Source organism: Astyanax mexicanus, chromosome 6 (genome assembly GCF_023375975.1).
Source record: "Astyanax mexicanus isolate ESR-SI-001 chromosome 6, AstMex3_surface, whole genome shotgun sequence".
In the NCBI taxonomy this organism is placed as follows: Eukaryota; Metazoa; Chordata; class Actinopteri; order Characiformes; family Acestrorhamphidae; genus Astyanax; species Astyanax mexicanus.
Window position 1 is genome coordinate 21,997,210 of NC_064413.1, and position 23,611 is coordinate 22,020,820.

Genomic DNA, 23,611 nt, shown 5'->3' on the forward strand with positions numbered 1-23,611 from the left:
CGTGGCGGAACCAGAACTAATCTGGTGGACTGTCTCCTGCAGGGTGGGGTGCAAGCCTGATGCCCCTCCAGCTTTTTGTTTTTTTACCAAGCCTCCTCAGAGACACCCACCACAGGAGACGCTTCCCACCAATCTGTACTCTCCATCACTGGAGCAGGCAAAAGTATAGATTAGGGATGTGCCATATCATATCATACGCGATAATATCGCCAATATTATTGAATATCGTGAACGATATTATACCCTGAAATATGGAAATATTGAACCCTGAAATATATCACTCACCCCTAATTATCACATCAGGTTACTATTTTTTTTTGCTGTTTTGAGCAAAAGAAAAAATCACACTGTTCTCATTTCCCATTATATATCCACTAGGGACAGATTATATCTGTCCAGTATCATTTATTTTACTTTAATCCTGGATATATGGAGAGATATTTGCTGTGCATTATTAGTTTCATGACATTCTGGATCATTGACTTCTGTTACAAATCTGATCATTTCATATGGGTGTGCCATATTATATTGTATACAATAATACAATTAGTTTTTCATTTTGTTGCAGTAGCGAATTCTTAAATTTTTTTTGTAATTCAGTTTTTTCTTATATCGTTAAGAATATCAATATCGTAAAAATACCATGAAATATCATGATATTATTTTAGGGCCATATCGCCCACCCCTTGTATAGATACCCCTGATCAAAATATTATGGTACTGTAAAAAAAAAACTAAAAAAAAAAAAAAAAAGACACATTTTTCTAAAAATAATGATGCAATATTAATTTGGATTTAATTCCAGCAGAACATATTAGGTCAGTATTTGAACAGGTCATATGTATTCAGGTGTCGCTTGCTCGAAGTTCACCACAATTCATTTCCATATTCTGTAAAAATCCTCCTGAAGGTCTGTAGAGGTCTAAATGAGGTTTGCCGTTCTAATAATCCTTCAAGCAGTTATTTTGGCCTCCATCATTCCTGGTTACTGTCAAAGCCCTCTCACAATAGCCTGACTTAAGCATCATCAAAAGTCTAGATGTGGCTAGATTTCACAAGTGGGTGGATCTGGCACAACTTCACTGCACAACAAGGTTCCTGGCAACAAATTCACTGATCAAAAATAGAAAAAGAAAGAAAAAAAAACATGAGCACTTGTTGACTGGAGAATTTTCCGATTTATTAGAAATACAAAAAAATAACCAATGTGTTTTTTTCATTCACAGGCTTTTATTAGGGCCAAAAGACAAAAGTTAATAACATCCTAGCTTTTCAAAACAACCAATGAGAACACTCCAATTACTTAAGGTCACACAATCAGCCAATGAGAGCCACCTCCACCTAAAACATCTTAAAAGTCTTTCTGAAATTCAGTTTTATTAAAAAAAAAAAGACTTTTATGCAAAAACGCACACATATGAATAAATACAGCAAAAACACCCAAACTAACAATCCAGACTCTTATTTCCCCAGATTCCCTAAAAAACTATTTTATCGTAAAATTTATGTATTTTGTATTAGTTCAGAGAAGCGGTGCAGTACAAAATCAGACTCAGGAATCTCAAGAACTAAAAGCTACTAGATTTTTCTAGAACTGAAAGCTACAATTTCCCCTAAACAGGAATTAAAAGACTCTTACTTGGATGAATCTTGACAAAGTATGTGTTGTACTGACTATGCAGGGTGCCCAAACTTTTGCTTCTGGCCCGTGATTCATCATAATGCAGTTTATTTTAATATATTTTCTAAGATAAGCTTTAGGTCTTTTAACTAGTGATGCACCAATGCAGGAATTTCAGGGAGGTAACCCTCCCCCCACTACCCAACCCATCCCCCCCCCCCAAAAAAAAAAAATTGCACACACACCAAAGGATAACAAAACTTTACTTTTATTTTAATTAATTTACTTTTTTTTTTTTTATTAAATTTAGAGTATTTAGAGGTGAAATGAGTTTTATCTTTTTTCTTTTTGGAAGGCCCTGCCTCCGACATGATCTGCTTTCTCTCACTCACTGAGCAATTCCCGTCTGGGAGGGGGGAAAAACACTGCCCGCCCACACTAAAAACTGATTGGCTGTCTCACAGACTCTTTGCAGAGAACAGGCCAATCAGAACCCTCTCTGTTTCCTCTCTTTCCTTCCCACACGAGATTAGAGAAAAAAAGTCTGTGGCCTGTGTGCGCGTTTGGGGCACTCGTTCTGAATTCCGGGAGATTATATGTAACTCGCGGGCATCAGGGAGCCACTACCGAAATGCGGGAGACTCCCGCAGCTTCAGGGAGACTTGGTTTGTCTGTATCAAACCCTGTATGGACGAAAAAATACTGCATAAAAAGAGACATGAAGGAAATTGTATTCAAAGTACCAGTCAAAAGTTTGATCCCTTTAAATTCAATTTTTTTCATTATTTAATGATTTTCTGCATTGTAGATTCATACGGACTCCATTCAAACTATAAAGGAAAGCATATGGAGTTATTTAGTAAACAAAAAGGTGTTCAACAAACCAGAATATGTTTTATATTTTACATTCTTAAAAGTCACACCTATTGCTTAGATGGCAAGTTTGCACATCTTGGCTGGATTTTCTTCATCAGCCTTATAAGGCAGAGTCACCTGGAATGGTTTTCAGTTAACAGCCGTTCTGAACTCATCAGGAGTTAATGACTTGAATTTCTTGCCTCTTAATGTGTTTGAGAGCATCAGTTTGAAAGTTGTGAAGAGGTTGGTTTTACAGTGAATAACACTATTTGAGTAATGTTCTAATCCATATTATGGCAAGAACTACTTACTCAACTAAGTAAAGAAAAGCTATGTGAGAGTTATGTAAAATAGGTTCAATATCAGGCAAGGAGTGAGTGAAAGTGAATGCTGTTTATAGTGCTAAGTCCAGGTGTGTGCAATCAGCACGATGGTGAACCGGAACACAGATAAGTCATGTGATCCGACAATGTCTGAATGAGTTGAGTGCAGGTGTATCATGGGAAGTGGAGGACAGGACTAACGACTGGTGACTTATGCACTATAGTTTACTATATTGCGAGTATTGAGAAGGTGTTTGATATTAAGTCGGCGTTATTTATTTCATTTTATTTGTATCAACCTAAGTGGACCTGAACTCACAGTAAAACACACCTGGTTTGGGCCTTATAGATGGCTCATTTGCATATTTGCATATTGTCTTCTACATTAATACAGTAATACAAAAGCTATTGTTTTAATGATTGCAGGATGGCAAATGTTGTGCAGGTCTGTCAAACACTGTCAATAGTCCCGAGCTAAACACGAATACCACTGATGATATTTTTCCAGAACCTCTTCCAAAGCTAACTCAGTCTCTCAGACAGGAGCTGAGGTCATGTAAATGCTAGAGGATGACATTTGATGAGGTGTGTGTGTGTGGGGGGGTGTGTATGTGCCACGACGGTGGTGATGTGGGTGATGATATCGCTAGAGCTGCTAAAGACTGACACCCAGACATCCCCACGTTAGCCGAGCACATGCCGCCCTGAGGGCACAAACATGTCCTCCATGTATTATTTAACCTTTTCAACAACATTTCACACATTTCTGCACCGCTCTCGCTCCACGCTGGATCATGCGGCGATCCGGTATGTAGAAGGGAAGATGGTGGCGTCTGTTTAAAGCTATGTGTTTTGTCATTGTTTTACATGGGTTTTAATTAACGCTGGCACGCAGACACACTCTCTCTCGCTCACTCTCTCACTCTCTCGCTCTCAGGCTGAAAGAAGAAGCGTCTTCTAGAGTATACTGTACATACAGACATGCAAACTCTCAGGGAAGTGCGGGGGTTAAAGCGTGTCACAGATGCTCCCCATGCTCTCACACCTCTCCTGTGCTGCTAATGAATGCTGTTTGACACAGAGACCCTGTTAACCACGCTAGTCTGCACATCCCCCCCCTGTCCAATCGCACACAAAACCCCACAACTTTTACAGTTGGTCAGTTACATTAGAACAAACAGCCTCAGGCTTCAGCATTTCACACCGTTCCATTTCTGGATTTACAGCCCACTGGGGGTTGAATACGGTTTAGCAAGTTTAGCATTTATTTATTTTATTTACTTAAAAAAAGTATCATTCCATTGTTTTTTCAGTTATTTTAAAATGTCTATTTGTGGTCCATAGTATGAATGAATGCCATGTGAGACATTTTTTGTGAAAAAAAGGTGTTTGTTTCTATCTAGCCCTGCTTCAGATCTGAAGAAAGAGACTGTTGCTGTTGCTCATAAATATTCATACATGCAAATATATCGCCTCTGATTGGCTAACAGCACTGCAGCAGAGAACGCCTACCTGCCTTTTGCGGTGCGAGTAAAAATGTAGACTCTCCCTCCCCTCTGCCACGGGGTCCACTCCCCGCAGCATTTATAATATATATTTTTTTTTCAGCTAAACTAACGCTACTAAACTCTTACCTCAGACTTGGTGATTCGGTGCTTCGTTGAAGCCCCGGGTTCGCCCGCTTTAACCGGTGTTCTGTCGAGTTGTGCTACCTTGTCAAATCGTGCTTCCCTAATGTATATTTAAGGTCTCTGTAAAAAGCAGAATCAACCGGAGATCCGATTTAAACCTACAGGTATCTTAGCCCGTTTCTCATGTGCAAATGCTTTCAGTTCTTTAATATTCTTGGGCTTTCATGTGGCAACTGCCTTCTTCAAGTCCCACCAGAGATTCTCTATGGGATTTAAGTCAGTTCAAGCCGATAGCAACGGTAGTGGACATCTGAGAAAAACACATACATGCTCGTTCTGGACGGGAATAAAATCACATGAGGACCCCCCATAAAAGAGAAAACTACCCCAGGACCCAGTGAGAAACGAATCCCCTCCAAATAGGGCTTTTGTCACTGACTGCATGATATTTTCACCCAAGATCTCCGGGTAGATAACAGAATTCATGGTACCTCCCACACAGTAGAGATTCCCTGTACTTGAAGAAGCGAAACAGCCCCAGAGCATGACTGACCCACCACCATGCTTCACAGTAGGCAAGGTGTTCTTTTCTGTTTAAGCCTTGTTCTTCCTCCTTTGAATTAGGATTTGGATAGGGACAGTTTTTTCCAGTCAATGGACTCTGGAGATTAAAGTCTGTGATTAAACAGGCACTTTGACAGCTCAGCTTTACCTTAATGAGGTCCTGCAACCAGTAACCTGTAGTAGCCTTTTCTGAATCCACAATCCGCTGTATGTGCGATTCCAACAGGACAGTGCTCTTCCACATGCTGCTGCCATCGCATAATCTTCAAGATACACATACTATACTAGATACTATGCCATATCAAGTTGCATCACCAAACCTATACCTGACTTAAAATGTGTGTGATGCTATTGGACGAGCTATCTACACTCCGCCCCTACCTCTATTCAAACTGCATAGGATTGATTTTGGCAGTAGGAACATTAGGAATCTGAGATGTGGGGTGTTTTTTTTTTAAGTTGTCTTTAGTTTTTAAACCTATTATGCACAAATTGTTCAATGATGAGTGACTGAGACTGAGACTGAGACACACTGAAGACACATTAATATTTACATCCTGCTCTGTAAATACGGGGCGGGGTCAGTCAGCAGCAGCTTCGGGCATGTGCAGTGCTCTGCACTGTGAGTGTTGTGGGCGGGGCTCACGGCAGCACCCGCTGCTCGCTGAGGACAGTGACTAAAGAAGAGCACGGGTTTTCATCTCAAAGTCTCCAAAAGTCTCCAGCAACACCCCAAAAAGTCCCTATATTTGTCGCTAGTCGCTTTTTTTCCCCCAAAAAAGTCACCAGATGGTCTGAAAAGTCGCCAAATATAGCGACAAAGTTGCTAAGTTTGCAAATGTGGTGTTAAGTTACATATGCAATACATTACTTCTGTACTCAATAGTAGCCAATAGTTGTCCATATCACTCCTATATAATCATTTCTTGTTCCTGGTAACATGTATCTTCCTGTGATAGCAGGATGTGCAGTCTGACACTTTCTTCTGGTTGCAACCTTTTTTATTTTATTAAGAGTGTAGTAATATTATATTACTAGTCTAGTAATAATCAGGCTAGACTAGACTAGTAATATACAGTGGCTTGGAAAAGTATTCCTACCCCTTAAACTTTTCCATATTTTGTCACATTACAACCACAAACATAAATCTATTTAATTGGAATTTAATGAAAAAGACCAACACAAAATAGTATATAATTGTGAAGTGGAAGGAAAATTTTGCATGATTCAAAACATTTTTTATAAATAAAAACAATCTAATCTCAGTACAAATACAGCTCCTCCATGACGGCCTCAGAGGTTGGTTAAGAGAATATTGGGAAGTAAACAGCATCATGAAGTCCAAAGAACACACCAGACAGGTCAGGAATAAGGTTGTGGAGAAGTTTAAAGCAGACTTAGGCTATAAAAAGATTTTCCAAGCTTTGAACATCTCACAGAGCACTGTTGAATCCATTATCCAGTATGGCACAACTGTAAACCTACCAAGACAAAGGCCGTCCACCTAAACTTACAGGCCGACTAAGAGTTTATGTCACAAATCTTAATATAAACTGATTTTCACTTATAACTATATTCTACATTTACATTCACACTGACTGTGGATGGCAGAAGTTCTTTTATATATGAGGTGAATGGGATAATGAAAGTAATATCAACTTGATAATATCTCCTACAGTTCAGTCCTGCTCTACACTATAATCTTTTCTCTTTTTCTTTGTTTCACACAGACTCCCAGAATTTTCCTTTCCTGAGAACCAAGAAGAGGCTCCAGGATGTCGTATGGATCCATTGACGGCGGCTCCTTTGGCAGCAGAAACCCGTTTGGTGGGCCCACGAGGCAGGGCTACCAGCCAGTAGGTAAAGACCCATTTACCTCTCTGCTCTGCTCTAATCTAACCACGCCGAGTGTCTTCAGAAACGTGAGCTTCTGCCATACTATTTATCATCATGTATTGTTCACCAAAATACCATAAATCACTTGACAAAGACAAAGAGCAATTCTCTACTCATTTGCAAAAAGGCATCGCATTCTGTGTTTGCTCTCCATAAATCATTACGCAACTAATCAGCCATATGGCTTTTTTTTTTTGCTTTTTTTTTCGTTTACAAAGGTCTGCTTCAGCAGATTCAGACATGTTTAGTAACTGTGCGACACATTTAGTGTAAACTGTGCCAATCTTAATGTTTGAGTGCTCACATAAAGTTAAAGCAGAATGCCAAGCAGGTATACATGTGATTTTAGTCTTGCTGGAGCATCTGTGACCAAGACAGCAAGTCTTTCTGATGTATCAAGAGACACGGTATCCATAGTAATGTCAGCACACCACCAAGAAGGACCAACCACATCCAACAGAATTAACTGTGGACGCAGTAAGAGGAAGCTGTCTGAAAGGGATGTTCAGGTGCTAACCCGGATTGTATCCAAAAAACATAAAACCACGGCTGCTCAAATTATGGCAGAATTCAATGTGCACCTCAACTCTCCTGTTTCCACCAGAACTGTCTGTCAGGACAATGAATTTTTGTGGTCTAAAACCAGGTGTTTCAGTTTCATTGTCCAACCCCTGTATGTTATTAATAAGAAATGTGCACTAGTGGCAAAGGTCAGAGAAAGACAGCAAGTTAAGGAGTTGTGACCAACAATCCACCAGCAATCTGACAATCTACTACTTCACAATGCTTTGTGAAAACACGAGTATTCTCAGCTGCAAAACAACATTAACGTAATTCATACTTCACATGAACACGTTCAGTATACTGCATTTCAATGTTTCTATCTCAGTGGAGAGAAAGAGCTCCATTACAGCAATCTCAAATGAGTCATTGTCATAGAAAACACTTAACAGCCCGAGGTCTGAACCTGATGTACTTTCTCATGCTTTCTAACCAGTACACTTATGCAAGTTCCTCATTATATCATTGCTTTGGACATAACTATTTATAAACCCTGTTTGGAGTTTTTGCTCACAAATGCTCATTTGTAATCAAATTTTGGATATACACTCATCGTCAAATAGCTGCACACAGAAAGGAATGTCAGGGTGTTCTTCTTTCCGAAACAAGGTAAGGGTTGCCATATTTATTGAGCTACACATACAGAAGTAGTGTGTAAATTGTGTGTAATGCATGTGTAACACAATATGACAGACATCTTGACATGGAGTTGTAGAGGTTCCTAATGGTGTCCTTTAACAATTCAAAAAAGCATTTTAAATGTATTTGTCCCCTACAGATTTCTTTTGTTTTTGCTTTTTTGTCTTACTGATATTTTTCAGATTATCAAACAAACTTTAATATCAGACGAATATAAACTGAGAAAATATAAAAATACCTTGGCTTGCAATCAAGCTTTACCGATAACTGGCAAGAAGTCTTTCACATCTCTGTACAGGAATTTTTCTTCTTTGCATCTTTACATAATTGTTTTATTTCAGCCACTCTGGATGTTTTTTGTGCATAAACATCCTGTTTAAGATGTTAATCAGCCACAGCAGCTTAATCAGACTTTGACTAGACCACTCCAAAACCTTCATTTTATAATTTTTTTTAAGTCATTCAGAGGTGGAATTGTTTGTGTGCTTTGGATCATTGTCCTGCTGTAGAACCCAAGTATGCCTGAGCTTGAGGTCAGGAACAGATGGCCGGATATTCTCCTTCAGGATTGACTAGTCAACAGCAGAATTCCTGCTTCCATCTCTTACAGCAAGTCGTCCAAACCTGAAGCATCAAAGCAGCCCCAGACCATCACACTACCACCATCATGTTTTACATTCAGTAATATTAAAAAAAATATTTACCCAAAGTTCTGGGGATCATCAAGATGTGTTTCGGCTAATGTGAGATGGGTCATTGTTTTTTTTTGGTCAGCAGTGTTTTTGCCTTGGAACTCTCATGGAGACCATTTTCAACCAGTCTCTTTATTATTATTGAATCATTAACACTGACACCTAACAAGTGATTTCTTGTCTGCAGTTCATTTGGTTGATTGAGCATGATTGCCCTTGCTCTCTCCTTGGGTGGGTAGATGGCACTTTCTCCCCACATCTCTCCAAAGGGTGATGTCGCTCAGCAAGGCATCTGTGAGCTGATGTATCGGAACCCAGTTGCTGCGCTTTTCTCTGAGTGCACTCTGATGCTACTCGGCAATGCTGCATCAACACACTCCTGGTGTTGGGGCATCACTAGTGATAGGTGGAGACCTAATGAGTGGGATGGGTAATTGGCTGTTTAAATTGGGGAGAAAATAAAATTTTAATTATTTTAAGCTTCAATGTTTGCACAACCATTTAACATTAAATGTTGTTTCAAAGTATGAATACCAATTTATTAATGTGTGTGTGTATAAATGTGTGTTTCAGTGGGCATTGGGCTAGGGAGGGATGAAAGGAAGCATCTGTGCTGTTTGTAGAGGATGGTGAGGTGTGATTTATTTCAGTATTTGTTGGTGGATGGAAACATATTAAATTAGAGCTGAACAGTAAGAGCCAAAATCACATTCCTGTAACAGGAAAAATAAAAAAGCTTCCAGAACTCCCACATGCAAACGTGTAAGACAAATATTTAGCAAAACTTTAGCAAACATGACCCAAGAAAAAGCACTCATGAGACATCATCCTCCGAGAGTAAAATGACTGGGCGAGAGAGAGAGAGAAAGAGAGAGAGATTAGGTTGGAGTTGAGGTAGAGCTCTTGGCTGCTGCCTGTCCCAGAGGAGCGGCGAGCGAGTGCTGCAGCTCCAGTCATTAGAGACAGCTCTTTGATCACAGGCGGACCTGCGCTCAGGAGCCTGTCAGCTTTCGCCGTGTATCGGCGCTCTCGCGTCAGCCCGGCTGAAGAGGGGCTCAGAAGATGATCAAAGCTGAGGTTAAGTCTCTAATGGAGTTGTCAGTCGAGCTAATCTTTCTCCTCCTCCCTCCTGCCAAGCCTTTCAGCTTCTTCCAGCATATGCATTCTCTCTCTCTCTCTCTCTCTCTCTCTATCTCTCTATCTCTATCTCTTTCACTCCCTCTTTTTCACTGCATATCTCTCACCCTCTTGACTACTTTATTGTGTCTCTTGCACCTTTGTTACCTTTTTTCTGTCTGTCTGTCTCCATGTCTGATTGTCGTTTCCATTTTTTTTTTTTGTTAAACATTTTTCCTTGAGCTTCAGGTTGTGATCTATTGTATAAAACAGTTCCACGCTGTAGACTCAAACTTCTTTTAAAGTCTTTTATTTACCTTCTGAGAAATCTCCTCTCAGGTTCTGTCAGCTCTGTCTATGTTTATCATTTTCAGTTTTTTTTTATTCATGTGGACATTTAAGCATTCTTTTTCTCTCTTTCTCTGTCTTTCTTTTTTCATGGAGCTCATTTTCTACATTTAAGACATGGGGCCCTATTTTAGCAATCTTTAGCACACAAGTCAATTGTGGTTCACGCAGCTGGATTTAGGGCGTGTCTGTGTGTCTTTAGTATCATGAGGGCACAAAAAAAATGTGCAAAGGCATGTAGTAGTTCTCTTAATTAATCATGGGTGTTTTGGGTGTAACATGGAATAAACCAATCACTCTGCCGCTTGTCATTCTCTTTAAGAGCCAGGTGAGCTCTGACTTTGGCACGTTTGTATCTTAACAGTGTGTCGCTTTGTGCATCTCAGCAGAGGATACTGACCTTCGCGTTCACACTGTGAAGGCAAACAACTCAATTTAGGGGAACAGCAATGTTATTTAAATGTTTTATTCTGTTTATAGGTAAAGTTAAAAGTCGGGTTTGCGCTCTGCAGCTTGTCCACGTTCATATGTTTGTACTCCATAATTTAACCACCTAAATTGTCCCTTGCACTGCGCCATTTTTAATGAATGCACCTTTAGACCTGCTTCAAAGTGACTTGAAATAAACTCCTTTTACAATGACTTCCACTGATGGTTAAGAAGGTTTCATTTTATTCTGTTAACTAGTGCTGGGTGGTATACAGGTTCATACGCTATACTGTTGGGCAGGGGTATTCGTCGCCAATGTTAACTTGTGTTATAATTCAGTGTTTTATTCTGTTTACTGAAAAAGCCTATAGTAGTTCTGTCAGTGTTTTATCAACAACTGAAAGACAAAACAAATTACACATACTAGTATATTTCAACAATATTTATTGTTTTAAATAGGTCACAATAATTACATTATCAACTTATCATAAAATAAATGGAAACACCCTCAATAATTTAACATAGAGAGTCTAATAATGTGAATCTGTATGTTAATTTATTTTTTAAATGCTATATTTATTCTATTAATAATTAATATGATCATAATTACATGAATGATAAATCACACAATATATGGAGAAATGTTTGCTGAACTTGACCAAAATATCAGTTTTTTTTTGTTTTTTGTTTTTTTTAAAAGCAGTTTTATTTTATTTAATATTATAACTGTAGCATACTTTATTATGTTGTGGGTAAAATTCTCTTTAATTCCTCCACCGCTCGGTTACATTACTGTTAGTATGTTTTATAGCTGTAGTATTTTAATGTTGTTTTTTTTCTGGTGCGCACCATCTGTATTAGCTTTTCTCGCTTTATTTTCCGAATTCTCACCGGCTCTGTGCTCTCACATCTGCACAGATCTGATTGGCTGAGGAGAGCGTTTGGTGATCGTACAGCACACGTGATTGGTCTGTACGTTTACTGCGCTGTGAAGCATGTAAACCATAAAGACAATAAACATTCCGCTGGTTTAAATGAACACGGTCAGAATTAAATCACTCAGTAGTTTATCGTTTTGGGTCTGGATTGGACAATGTCTGGGTCCGGACCCGGACCACGGTCCGCCTATTAGTGACTCCTGCTGTAGGGAAAACTTGAACCGGTATGCATTTTTCCAATACCGCCATACCACTAGAGACGCTGCAGAGCGCTGTGTGGAAGTGTAGAGCGCCATCAAAGAAGCTAACGTCAGCTCTGTGGGTCACACTGGTCTGCCTGGAGAAACATGAGAACAGAACTGCTGCAGCTTCTGCTGTCATTCCTTACATTATGAGTAACTAAATTCATTTAAAATATATTAATACTGTAGAGTGAAGGATAATATTAATGCACACTGAACTAAAGGTATTTATTAACTGGAGAACCAGGGGAAATGTGATAAACTGATAAACAGCTGCTTAAATACTACAATGACTCTAATGACTTCAATAATAACCCACTGTACATTGATAGTAAACGTGTGTCTTATTTGTGCAATAAATATACATTTTGAATACTAAGCTTTGTAAAGAAAGCCATGTTAAAATGGTTCTTGGCTTATCCATTTTTAAAGTCTATTGTTTAAATTCTTCAGCTGTTTTTCTGCTAATGAAGTCTGATTTATTCATTTATTGTGTAATTTTGCGGGACAAAGTAAACCCAATAGTAAAGCCTTAGGGCGTTTTCACACCTGTAGTTCGTTTCTCTGGTCCGAATCAGTTAATGAGTTCGTTTACTTGTAGCGTTTTCTCGCTCTGTTCGGTCTGGTTTCACATAGGCATAAATGTAAACGCACCAAAATGCGCATCAAAAAACCACGCGAGCAGCCTGTGTCTTCTGATTGGTCAGAGCTGTCTGACACGGGAGAACGTTAAATATAAATATACGAAAAAAGTAAATACAGAGAGAGGATTTTGTGTTCCAGCGCAAATATCTGTGCTTTAACACTGAACGCTGAAGCGCTGCACTTTCAAACACAGGGTCACGCGGCTGTGAGCAGTGAATGCAGCGCAGACGGCGCATGCATGGACACAGTTCACAGCTGTGGTAATTAGCGTTATCTGGCTAATATATCAGTTTAAACTGTGCTTGCTTTATCAGCAGTTTAGCTCAAATAAATGGCTTATATTTAATAGCTGGATCCGATCGAGACCGGATCACGTTCTCACCAAAGCGAACCTCTCCAGAGTTCGTTTGGTACCGGACCGAGACCACCTCCTCTAGCTGGTCTCGGTCCGGTTCTTTTGATCCGCAACCAAGTGCGATTACTGTTTTCACACCTACTCAATCGAACCGCACTAAAGTTACAAACGGACCAGAGTTCCTTTTAACCGGACCAAATAGTGCTGGTGTGAAAACGCCCTTAATTTAAAACCTTAATGTTTGATATTGTATGTACCCCTAACAGTAGAATAAGTCACAACCCTATGTTAAACCCAGTCATGCAAAAAACTATGAATAAATAATAATAATAAAACATACTGTGATATACCGAGAAACTGTCAGAATACTGTAATATGCATTTTTGACCATACCGCCGAGCACTATTGTTAAGTTAATGTTTTGGAGATGCTTCTTTTTTTTCATTGGACAGGGACAATATGCCTTCTATTTCTCACACACACATCCCCACTTTCTCTCTCTCTATCTCTGTCTCTCTCTTTTATATTGTTTTTGTCTGTGTTACGTTTTTCTGTCCGTCTTTCTGTTTTTCTTGAGCTTCACGTGGGCATTTAAGACACGGTGTGAACCGTTGGCCACTGACCGTTGGAGGGTTTATCACCGCCTGTGTTTTTCTCGCTGTGGACTCACACAGAGACATTGACCCTTCGTTGCAGGACACAGCTGGCCTATCATCTGGATTAATGTAGTGTAGTGGGTAATAACATTGCTTTTGCAGTAGGAGACTAGGGTTGATTCTCCAGGCTGTGGAGCACATCACGGTCTGTATACACTGACATGCCAGGTCATATGGCAGGAACTGGTCTTGTGTCCCATGACTTTTGCCATGCCCGATGGCGAGCCAAAGAACACTGCAGGGTACCTGTGGGATAGGATAAAACCTGACCGAGCAATATGCTTTTTTATGTGATGTGTTACCGTATTTTTCACACTATAAGGCACACTTAAAATCCTTTAATTTTACAAAAATTGTCAGGGCGCCTTATGTATGAATTCTACCAGTCTGGTTTTAAGCAGTAGTAAAACCACTCCACTAAAGTACATTATACAGGAGTTTCAGTTTAGTTTCTCCAGCACAGAGGCTTGAGCATTAGCTGTTAACTGCGCTAAGCGTTAGCTCTTTTGCCGTTCAGAGGAGAGTATTATTGGACTGTAGCCTACTGCTAACCCCAGCTAGCGCTGCTGGAGCAGCATTAGCATTACACGCTAATCATGCTAGCTCTTTCGCTGTTCAGATATGAGTATGTTGGACTGTAGTCTGCACGTTTACCATGTTAAAACAAGCTACATGGGACGAACCGCTAGCTAATAGCTTCCTGGTTTACTGGAACACTCTGGGTTTCACATTGTAGCGCTGTTGTTTGGCATTATTGAATATCTGCAAATCTAAGCTTACTGTAAATAAATGGAAGTGCTTTACTCACCCAAATAAACAGTTTAAACCTTTGTTTTTCAGAATTACGATTTTGTTTACTTAACTTACTATGCTTATAACTTTGCTATGAATTAGAAGGAATACATGGAGACACCATTGTTCCTTATTTGTGTCACACAATGCACTTTTTATTAATAGTGTGCCTTATAATCCATATAATAGTGTGAAAAATACAGAAAATTTCACCATATATCAGTGATCTAAAGTCATGGTAGTAATAATATACTGTGGCTGTGACCAAATGGCTCCTTATTTACATTTTAGGGCACTATTGAGAATGTCAGTGTTTGAATCCTGAAGTGAAATTGTAACGTGATTTTTAGAGCACTATAAACTCCCACAATGCATCATAATTTACAAAAAACATCATACTCTCATTACTAAGCAACCAACTGCGGAACGAACAAAACTGAATGCGGGCCACCAGGGTTGCCAAATTGTTGCACTGTTGTCCAGGTAAAATGCAAAGAAACCACCCAAAAACAAAACCAAGCATATAAATAATGTTTAGCATATTAACAATATTACAGGTTTTATTACCCAATGGCCTTAAAATATAATGCTAATATCTTAAATATATACAGATCAGTATTTACAAAACAGGACATCATTGTATCTGCATTTTTCTATGTGTTTAATGCATTTTATGAGATACATGGTCCTATGCAGTCAAAAATGCAACAAAATAAAAGTAAACTTACCAGCAAACGAAGTAGTAACTACTCATACATGATAACCAACAGCACAACTGTGCATTCTGGTTTCCAAGAGCAGAACTAGCTGCTATGTCTCTGTCAGTTTAGCTATCAAGAACAAGGATGAGCCTGATGAAAATTTCCCCAACAACTTGTGGCTTAGCAAAAGTCTTGGCATTTGACATTTTTCCCACCCGTTAAATCACGTTTCCCCAAGCCAATTTCAAACAAAACCCTCCAATATGGAAAAAAACCACCCAATCTGGCAACACTGTGAGCCTCTGGAAGCTGTAAATTTCATATATTTTCCAGTGTAGTTAATTAATGTTGGGCTTATGTCTCTTAATACCGTAATTTAACAGTCACAGAATTCAAACATGAAGAGAAAAAGTTTAATTCAGAATTCAGTTTGATTCAGTTTGTGTGTGAACAGGGTTTTAAACACCGCTCAGCGTTTCACGTGTTTATGTATGTGACCGGTGCGGACCCTTCTTACGTAATGAAATGATTAAGTGTCCGAATTTATTTGTGTTTTCACCACTATTTAATAGTCACTCCTAGGGCTGCAACGATTAGTCAACATAATCAACAATGCTGACAATCCATTTTTTTGACACAAATTTTATTATTCTTGCACAATTATAGGTCAACATGTAATTTCATTGTTAGCGCATATAAAAAATATATCTGCAAATAAATAAATTATATTGGTATATAAAATAATATTGATGTATAGTATTTTCAACCATACCATTCCATACCATAATAAACGTCTATTTTTTGGCCTATATTCATACATAAGGCGCATTTTGCAACACTAGTAAGGATCAGGGGTGTTGCCATCTTTTTCTTCTAATTCAGCAGGTCTCACAACTGGGTGGCAAGACTAAAAGCTAAGTTAAGTAAACGAAAAAAAAAGATGGATGTTAATCTACACAGATTTCTCTCCTGAAAACTGTTTATTTGGGATAATATAGTGATTTCATTTATTTACAGTAAGCTTAGAGTTCCAGATTTCCCCTAAGGCTGGGTGCAGCAGCATTAGCATTAGCAGCTAATCAATAGCGCTTGTGCTGCTCCAGAAATGCTAGCCTGTGTTAGCAGCAGGGTACATGCTGATATTACCCACTTCTGAACAACGAAAGAGCGAGCAAAAGAGCTAGCGATTAGCGCGATTAGCGGCTAATGCTACTATTCCTCTAGTCTCGGTGCTGGAGAATAGGGCTCTAACTAATGATTATTTTGGTAGTTGATTATTTTTTCAACGAGTCGATTAGTCAACAATTATTTATGCCATGTCCTTCATCTCTAAAAATGAAAGAAACAGCTAAACATGAGATTTAAAAAGCATTCAAATGTTTATATGTTGTTTAAACATGGAAATGACTGATATTTAGTAATATAAATATGTAATCTGTTGAGTTTGGGAAATTTGAAGAAACTGACTGAGACTGGTTACAAGAATTCTATAATGAATACCAGGAGCCGGGGAGACAAACTGATTAGAAAACACAGGTTTATTGACAGGGCTGGGTAAAGAGAATCAAACAACAGGGAGAAGGCAAGAGAGTAGTCAAGAGAGAAGTAGAAGTCGGTAACCAGAAATCATAGAGTAAACAGTAGGCAGAAAAAAGGTGAAGAAACAGAGAATCAAAAAACAAGAAAGAACAGTTTGTATAGATCTAGAGAAACTAAATAATACACAGCAACAATAGGTGCTGAACTAGGGGAGTATTTATACTGGGAAGACCAGGTGAAGGTGATTAGCAATCAATCAGTAGCTTGGTGATGCAGATCGCTTGAAAGACACGTGACTCTCAGAGTCACTGTGGTTCTGAGACTGAGGCTGCTGGGAAAAAAGTCTTTTTGCAGAGTGACAAATTCATACATAAGGTTCACTAACTAATATATATAAGGCACACTAACCATTTTTGGGAAAATTAACGGATTTTAAGTGCACCTTATAGAGCGAAAAATACTGTAATCTTCCTCTGTGTTGATGTGCTATTGAAATTGAGAACAGTGCACAGACTTTATATTTTTTTTTTTGCATTAGCAGCAAAAAGGTAGTAGCATGACAATTAACCAATAATATAAATGTTAATGATGATGATAATGATTCTAATGCTGAAACTACCTTACTGCTTGCACAATACTAAACCTTTTTTTTTTTTTTTTTCTTTTTAAACCTATTCACTTTTACACTCTCAGAACCCGTATAATCCATATCACTCAGGCTTTTCTCCACGGTGGACCTCAGTCAGAGTCGTGTCACTCAGGCATGGGGTGACGGCCTGAGCCGAGCTACAGATGCCTGGTTATCAGAGGGCTCTGAACGCCACACACTGGGCATGCTCATATGGAGAACCTAATGAAGGGACACTGCAGCTCCAGCAGGTTGTGCACAGTGCCAGAGCTGGAGCGTGCTTGGCCGCTGCACTCGCGTGATCCTGACAGAGGAGAGCAAACGTGAGATTGGGGGTCTTGTCTCACAGATGGAGGACAACTCTCTCTCTGTCTCTCTCTGTCTGTCTCTCGTAAACACTCAGCAGTGCTGCGCGTGAGACATGCAGGGAGCAGAGAGAGAGAGGGTTTTGTGTTTGCTCAGAGTCTCAGAGCGGGATAATTCCCCACAGTGTGTTTGCTGATGGATTATTGAAGTGCCTCGGGTGTCGTGTCAGAGGTTAATCACTGCAGCCGTGGGTGCTGACTGGCTTTAAACACGGGGGGAGGCATTTAAACTCGGACTTGGAGCTGTTGAGATTGCATCACACTGGAACTGTGGATTGGAATGTGGTTTATTACTATTATTAATTGTAGATAAAAACCTTGATTAAAGTGATTCAACTGTAGTTTGCAGTGTCATTCATGAACTTGTCGTGAATGTCGTGTTTTATGTGGGTTAGGATAAAATGGGGCTTTGCTTTAGTGATCAGTAGCGCACAGGTGTTGGTGTGCTTTTGGTATTATAAGCGGGCAAAAAATAAGTGTAGTGTGGCGCGAAATGCGCAAAAGTAATGCACTAATTCTCTTAATTAATCATGGGTGTGTTTTGGGCATAACGTAAAATAAGCCAATCAGTGTGTCATTTGTCATTCCCTTTAAGAGTCATGTGCTTTTATGCATCTCCGCAGAAGATACTGACCTGTGTGTTAACACTGTGAAGGTGCAGCAGCAGGTAATTTAAAGGGAACAGTAATGTTATTTTATTCTTATTCTGTTTATTTTTAACATAAAAGTTGGATTTGCAGGCAGGTACCTGTACTGAGCACGCGCAACGTGCACGACACACCTTCATTGCTTCATTTAGTGTGTTATTTCCAGAGGTGGAAAGTAATGAATTACATTTACTCAAGTTACTGTAATTGAGTAGATTTAATGAGTAATTTGTAATTTTTAAAGTAGTTTTTAAAATAGGTAATTTTACTTTTACTCAAGTACATTTTGACACATGTTATAAACTTTGCTTCATTGGAAATCTCCTCATTACTGAGTTAAAAATAAAATGCTGGGAAAAAAACAATTGTCTGAATTAAAAAAAAAATTAAAAAATGGCACGGATGCTCATGCAGAGAATAACCAGGCAATAACGTCCTCATGCAATACAAAATGTGCCCCGCCGGACAGAGCTGTCAGCTTTCAAAACTTCCTATAAAATTACAGTTTATAGTCACCTATATTACCATAACTTTTTAATAGTAAAGAAAAAAATGGATCATAGAAATCTATGCCACTTGTTTTATGGGGTGGTCTGAAGAAATACTGCCTGCAAGGTCCAAATTATTATGTGCAATAATAGTTCATTAAAAAAAAAAAATAATAAATTTTTGTAAAGTAACTATGTAACTTTTACTCAAAGTACATTTTAAATTGAGTACTTTTTACTTTTACTCGAGTACATCTTTAGATGGGTACTTTTTTACTTTTACTTGAGTAGAATTTTAGAGTACTTTTACTTGAGTAGAATTTTAGCAAAGTAAAGGTACTTTTACTTAATTACACTTTTTCAGTACTTTTTCCACCTCCAGTTATTTCTCAATTTTCAGTCACAAACTCGCGTTCTGAAGTATAATCCAGCGTATAATTCAATATTTTAAACCATTGATTCATTCAATGAGTCGAATTAACTCAAAGTGTCTGAACACCAAATAGATCAAATGATTATTTCATGAAATATCAGCGAATTTTATTTATTTATTTATTTATTTATTTATTATTTTTTTCAGGTAAAGCTAGCTTTGAATCATTTCTTTGTCATCTGTAGTTTGATATTTAGTAGGTTGGTTACGATTAAAATCAACATTTTTGTAGAAAAAAATCGAAGATAATTTTTTTAGGCCTTAATTGCCTAGAACTATAATCAATAATGAAAACTGAAAAATTGTGGATTGGCTCTTCACTACACAAAAGAACATTCACAGTGTTTTATTCACTTCAAATCACCAGCTGTGCTCATCAATCCTCAGGACAGTCATTAAGATTTTTGCAGCTCTTGTGTGAACTTCAAAAATCACACGTTCTATTACTTGACCGTTACCAGACCTCAGAAAGCTCAACGACATCTATCTTTAGGTTTTGAATTTCTAAGGGTCTGGCCTTTTATTGCAAGAAGCCAATCAGAACTTCTGCAGAAGTTTCACTTCTCAAATCACAGAAGACATCAGCTGAAGGTGTGAGGTTGTGAAGGTGTGAGGTGTGAATGCTTACTGACGGCAGTGAATAGAAACTTCTTCACCGCTCAGATCCAACCAAATCAAACCTCAAAACACATTACGTGACCTTTCACCTCTCGGCAGGACAGTGATCCCAAAGCAGACTGCTAAAGCAAATTAGGAGTCTTTTCTGCACCAGAAAGTGGAATAGAGGTCGGCACCCTAATCTGAACATCACTGAGCAGCGTGCATCTCAGCTGCTGAAGACAAAACTAGTTGCTAAGAGCCTTCTAAAGCAGAAGAAACAGAAAGATAGAACATTAGCAGTGAAGAGGATACAGTGTGTAGTGCTGTCTGTGGCAGTGGCAGCCTTCAGACTGTTATAGGCGTAATTATTTGCAATTGAGGACTAGAATTAGTACTAATGCAGAGTGATAATGCGTTATTCTTTTATACAAATGAATCATTTTACCCATTATGGCCCCAACCTTCTCAAATAATTCAGTCTTTTTAAAGAACCTGGAGATTTATTAGTGGTTTTATTGAGCTACTGTTAAATTCAGAAGAAAGATTATACTGTATTAATATGGATTACATACCTGTCAAGTTTTAGATTTAAAAATAAGGGATATTTTCCTCTGTACGCTTAAAGCCGTCCCACCAGCCCAACGAAGGTTCAGTATCCCTTCCATTTTAAGACAGGTTTACAAAAAATCTAAAATAACCACAAGTGAACCACTTACACACTACAATCAGATTATAAGAATCTGAAATGTTGTGGACATTCCTACATATGTCATTCTTTTAATACAGCCAAATTAAAAATCCTTTTCTTAAAAAAATAATAATAATAAGATTTCATGTCTTTTTTGTAATAAATGCACTCTTTTATATGATATATTTTTTATTTATTTAATGGATTTAAAATTGAACAAAGGGTGCACAAATTCTGCAAAATTACTGTTGGTGACCTAAACATAGTATCATGAGCTTTTACTAAAAGGACATGGACCAGATATATTTCATCAGTAAAAATTAGTCCTAAGGGGCCTACAAAATAATTTTTAATTAATACTTCTTTCTTTTGATCACTCCACCCCTGATTAGTTCAGTTCATTTCGGTCCTCTCCACATTTCTAGTTAAACTGAGTCACAAGCTGTAATTTTTTTATTTAAAAAGGTTTAATCTGTGTGTTTTATTTCGGAGACGAGTATTTTTAAGCAGCTATCAGAAAAATCTCATCACAGTTTCCATGATTAGCCTATACCGTTACCTTTATTTAAGAAAAATCGCTGAATATCCAGATCTGTTGTAACATCAGCAGCTCCGACTAGCTGCCTGAACTCACAGCGACGGGGGGCTTCCCCACACTGACCCTCCTTTGCAAGCTGATTGGCTGTTTCTCCTGAAAGGCGGGACTTTCTCCTTGAACCGGCTCCACGATTGGTTAAGAGAAACAGAGCGGTCAGTGCCCTGTCTCCTCAATAATATATATTTTTTTATTTTAATATAATACGGGAAATTTACGGGAAAATACTAATACGGGAGGACGGCGGGAAAGAAGAGTAAAATACGGTAGTTTCCCGGCCAAAACGGGAGACTTGACAGGTATGGGATTAAATCTCATAACTAACATTTACCTTCCCCTCATTCTTTTCTTTCTCTCACTCTCTCTCTCACTCTCTCTCACTCTCTTTCTGTCACACACATACACACACACACACACACACACACACACACACCTGCTTCTTCTGTTAATTAGGCATATTTGTACACCTACCTGTGTTAATCCACCCGTTTATCTTGTCATCAGCAGCCGGAGTCAGAGAGAGCACAATTATTTTTTTTCTCCCTCCCAAGCAATACAGGGTCATTTTTAATGATTAATTAAAATTATTGTTGTGATTAATACTAATATTTTGCTAAGCGATTTACGCAACTAGTGTAATTATACATTTTTTATATTTGCCCATTTTAAATTCATTCTGTTATCATATTCTATTAAAAGCTTAATTCTTAAGAAGACAACAAAAAGTGTGATAAATCTTGATTAATCACAGAATATTATATCTTGATTAATCAGATTATTATTATTATTATTTTAATTAATGGATACCACTAATTAACATATTTTAACATATTAACAAATATATTTTTTATAAATCTTATCTAAGATTTCATACAAAGCTTTCTGTTGTTACTTGGTTCTATGTCACACACTGAAATGTATTACTTTTACTCTATTGCATTTCCACAAGTGAGGACCAAGCATCATTTTACATTTTCATCATTTACGTCTCAAAGACCAGGAGACTGTTTTCTCTCTTTCACTTGCCAATCACTTGAGTTTTCATGCATTTAAGTTTTAGCATTATACAGTTTTGTACATGCAGCCAAACATATCTTAGTTCAAAATAATATCAAACTGCTCACAGTGTCTTCTCTTAACAGTTTCTCATGCATATATATATATATATATATATACGTGTATATATATATATATATAGTGTACTAAAGATGTTCCACATCAAACTTGGCACGAAAACATGAGGCAAAAATGTGCAATATTCACCCATGATTCTTTCAGGTTAAAGTATTTACATCAGATGCATTTTTTTCAGGCCAAGTTGTTCGATATTGCCTTAAAAAAAAACAAAAAATAACAGAAAACCACAGATTGTGTTCAGGAGGATTGAATCAACTGTAAATCAAGGTATTAATTCACTGTACTGTGGAGTATTGTCTCTAAAAAGTTCCACAGTTCCCTCCACAGTTCACTGTTTCTGAAAAGAAAAAATCAGCACAGACCTTTTCTCTAAATAGTTTTTTTTATCTTCTAAATATCGTTAAACAGTGAGAACATTTTAAAAGGGGTTGTTGACTCTAACCAGTTGATTCATTTAAATGACCCGGGGTGGGATCAATCTTAGCGAATAACGAAGAAACTAACGAATGACGCGAGTAAAGAACGAGCCAGTTCTGCGAGTGTTTCCCAAAGAGCTTTGCAAAGCGAAAATTAATGAACAAGTTTTAAAAGCACGCTCAATCAATCCACAAACATCGATTCAGCACTGTCGAATATGCAGTATTTATTCAGTATTATGCCCAAAAAACGTAGAAATGTGTTGTAATCAACAACATTATACATATTCTGAAATTTAAATTATCAAAGGATGTACTTTGGCATTGAAAAAATACTCCTAAAGATAGATATGACTAAATAAATAATCAAAAATCTAATCTATTTTAAAGTATTTAAATTATTTACTTACTTACATACTTACTTACAGGAACACATGATTTTAAAAACAACATTTTTTCTCACAGAGTAAGCACTGTGTGCTGTTAAGTTTTAATTATATTTACCCACTATGGCTCAATGGCTTTATCTCATAAGTCACTCTTTTTACAGATCCTGGATAGTTATTAGTATATTTATTATAACAGTAGTTTCACTACTGTTGAATTCAGATAGAAGATAACATTATATTCATGCTGAAATATGGATTAAATCTCATAACTAACTCTCCCTCCCTTTAATGTTCTCTCTCTCTCTGTCTCTCTCTGTCTCTCTCTCTGTCTCTCTCTCTCTCTCTCTCTCTCTGTCTCTCTCTCTCTCTCTGTCTCTCTCTGTCTCTCTCTCTCTCTCTCTCTCTCTCTGTCTCTCTCTCTCTCTCTCTGTCTCTCTCTGTCTCTCTCTCTGTCTCTCTCTCTCTCTCTCTCTCTCTCTCTCTTAGACACAACCACAGATAAACACACACACACACACAGGCACATCTTCATGTAATCTTCAGTTCATGTAATATGCATTAATCCACCCATTTATCTATATAAAAAAAAAAACTGGAGCTTTCTTGTGTTTGATACTCTTTGATCTCTGATAAACTTTTACTTAACAATAACATAAATACCATTAAAAGACTGTAATTC

The 23,611-nt window shown here is 38.0% G+C and overlaps 1 protein-coding gene across 3 annotated transcripts in view; it reads left to right on the top strand.

Moving 5' to 3' along the window:
* Positions 1-23,611, top strand: part of tsnare1 (T-SNARE Domain Containing 1) — a 283,761-nt gene that overhangs the window by 50,678 nt on the left and 209,472 nt on the right. For all 3 annotated transcript variants that reach the window (XM_049480129.1, XM_049480130.1, XM_022673881.2), the window contains one exon: positions 6,728-6,857. In XM_049480129.1, coding sequence (XP_049336086.1) covers positions 6,773-6,857 — 85 coding nt within the window. In that variant the 5' untranslated portion in view covers positions 6,728-6,772. The remainder of the gene's footprint in view (positions 1-6,727; positions 6,858-23,611) is intronic.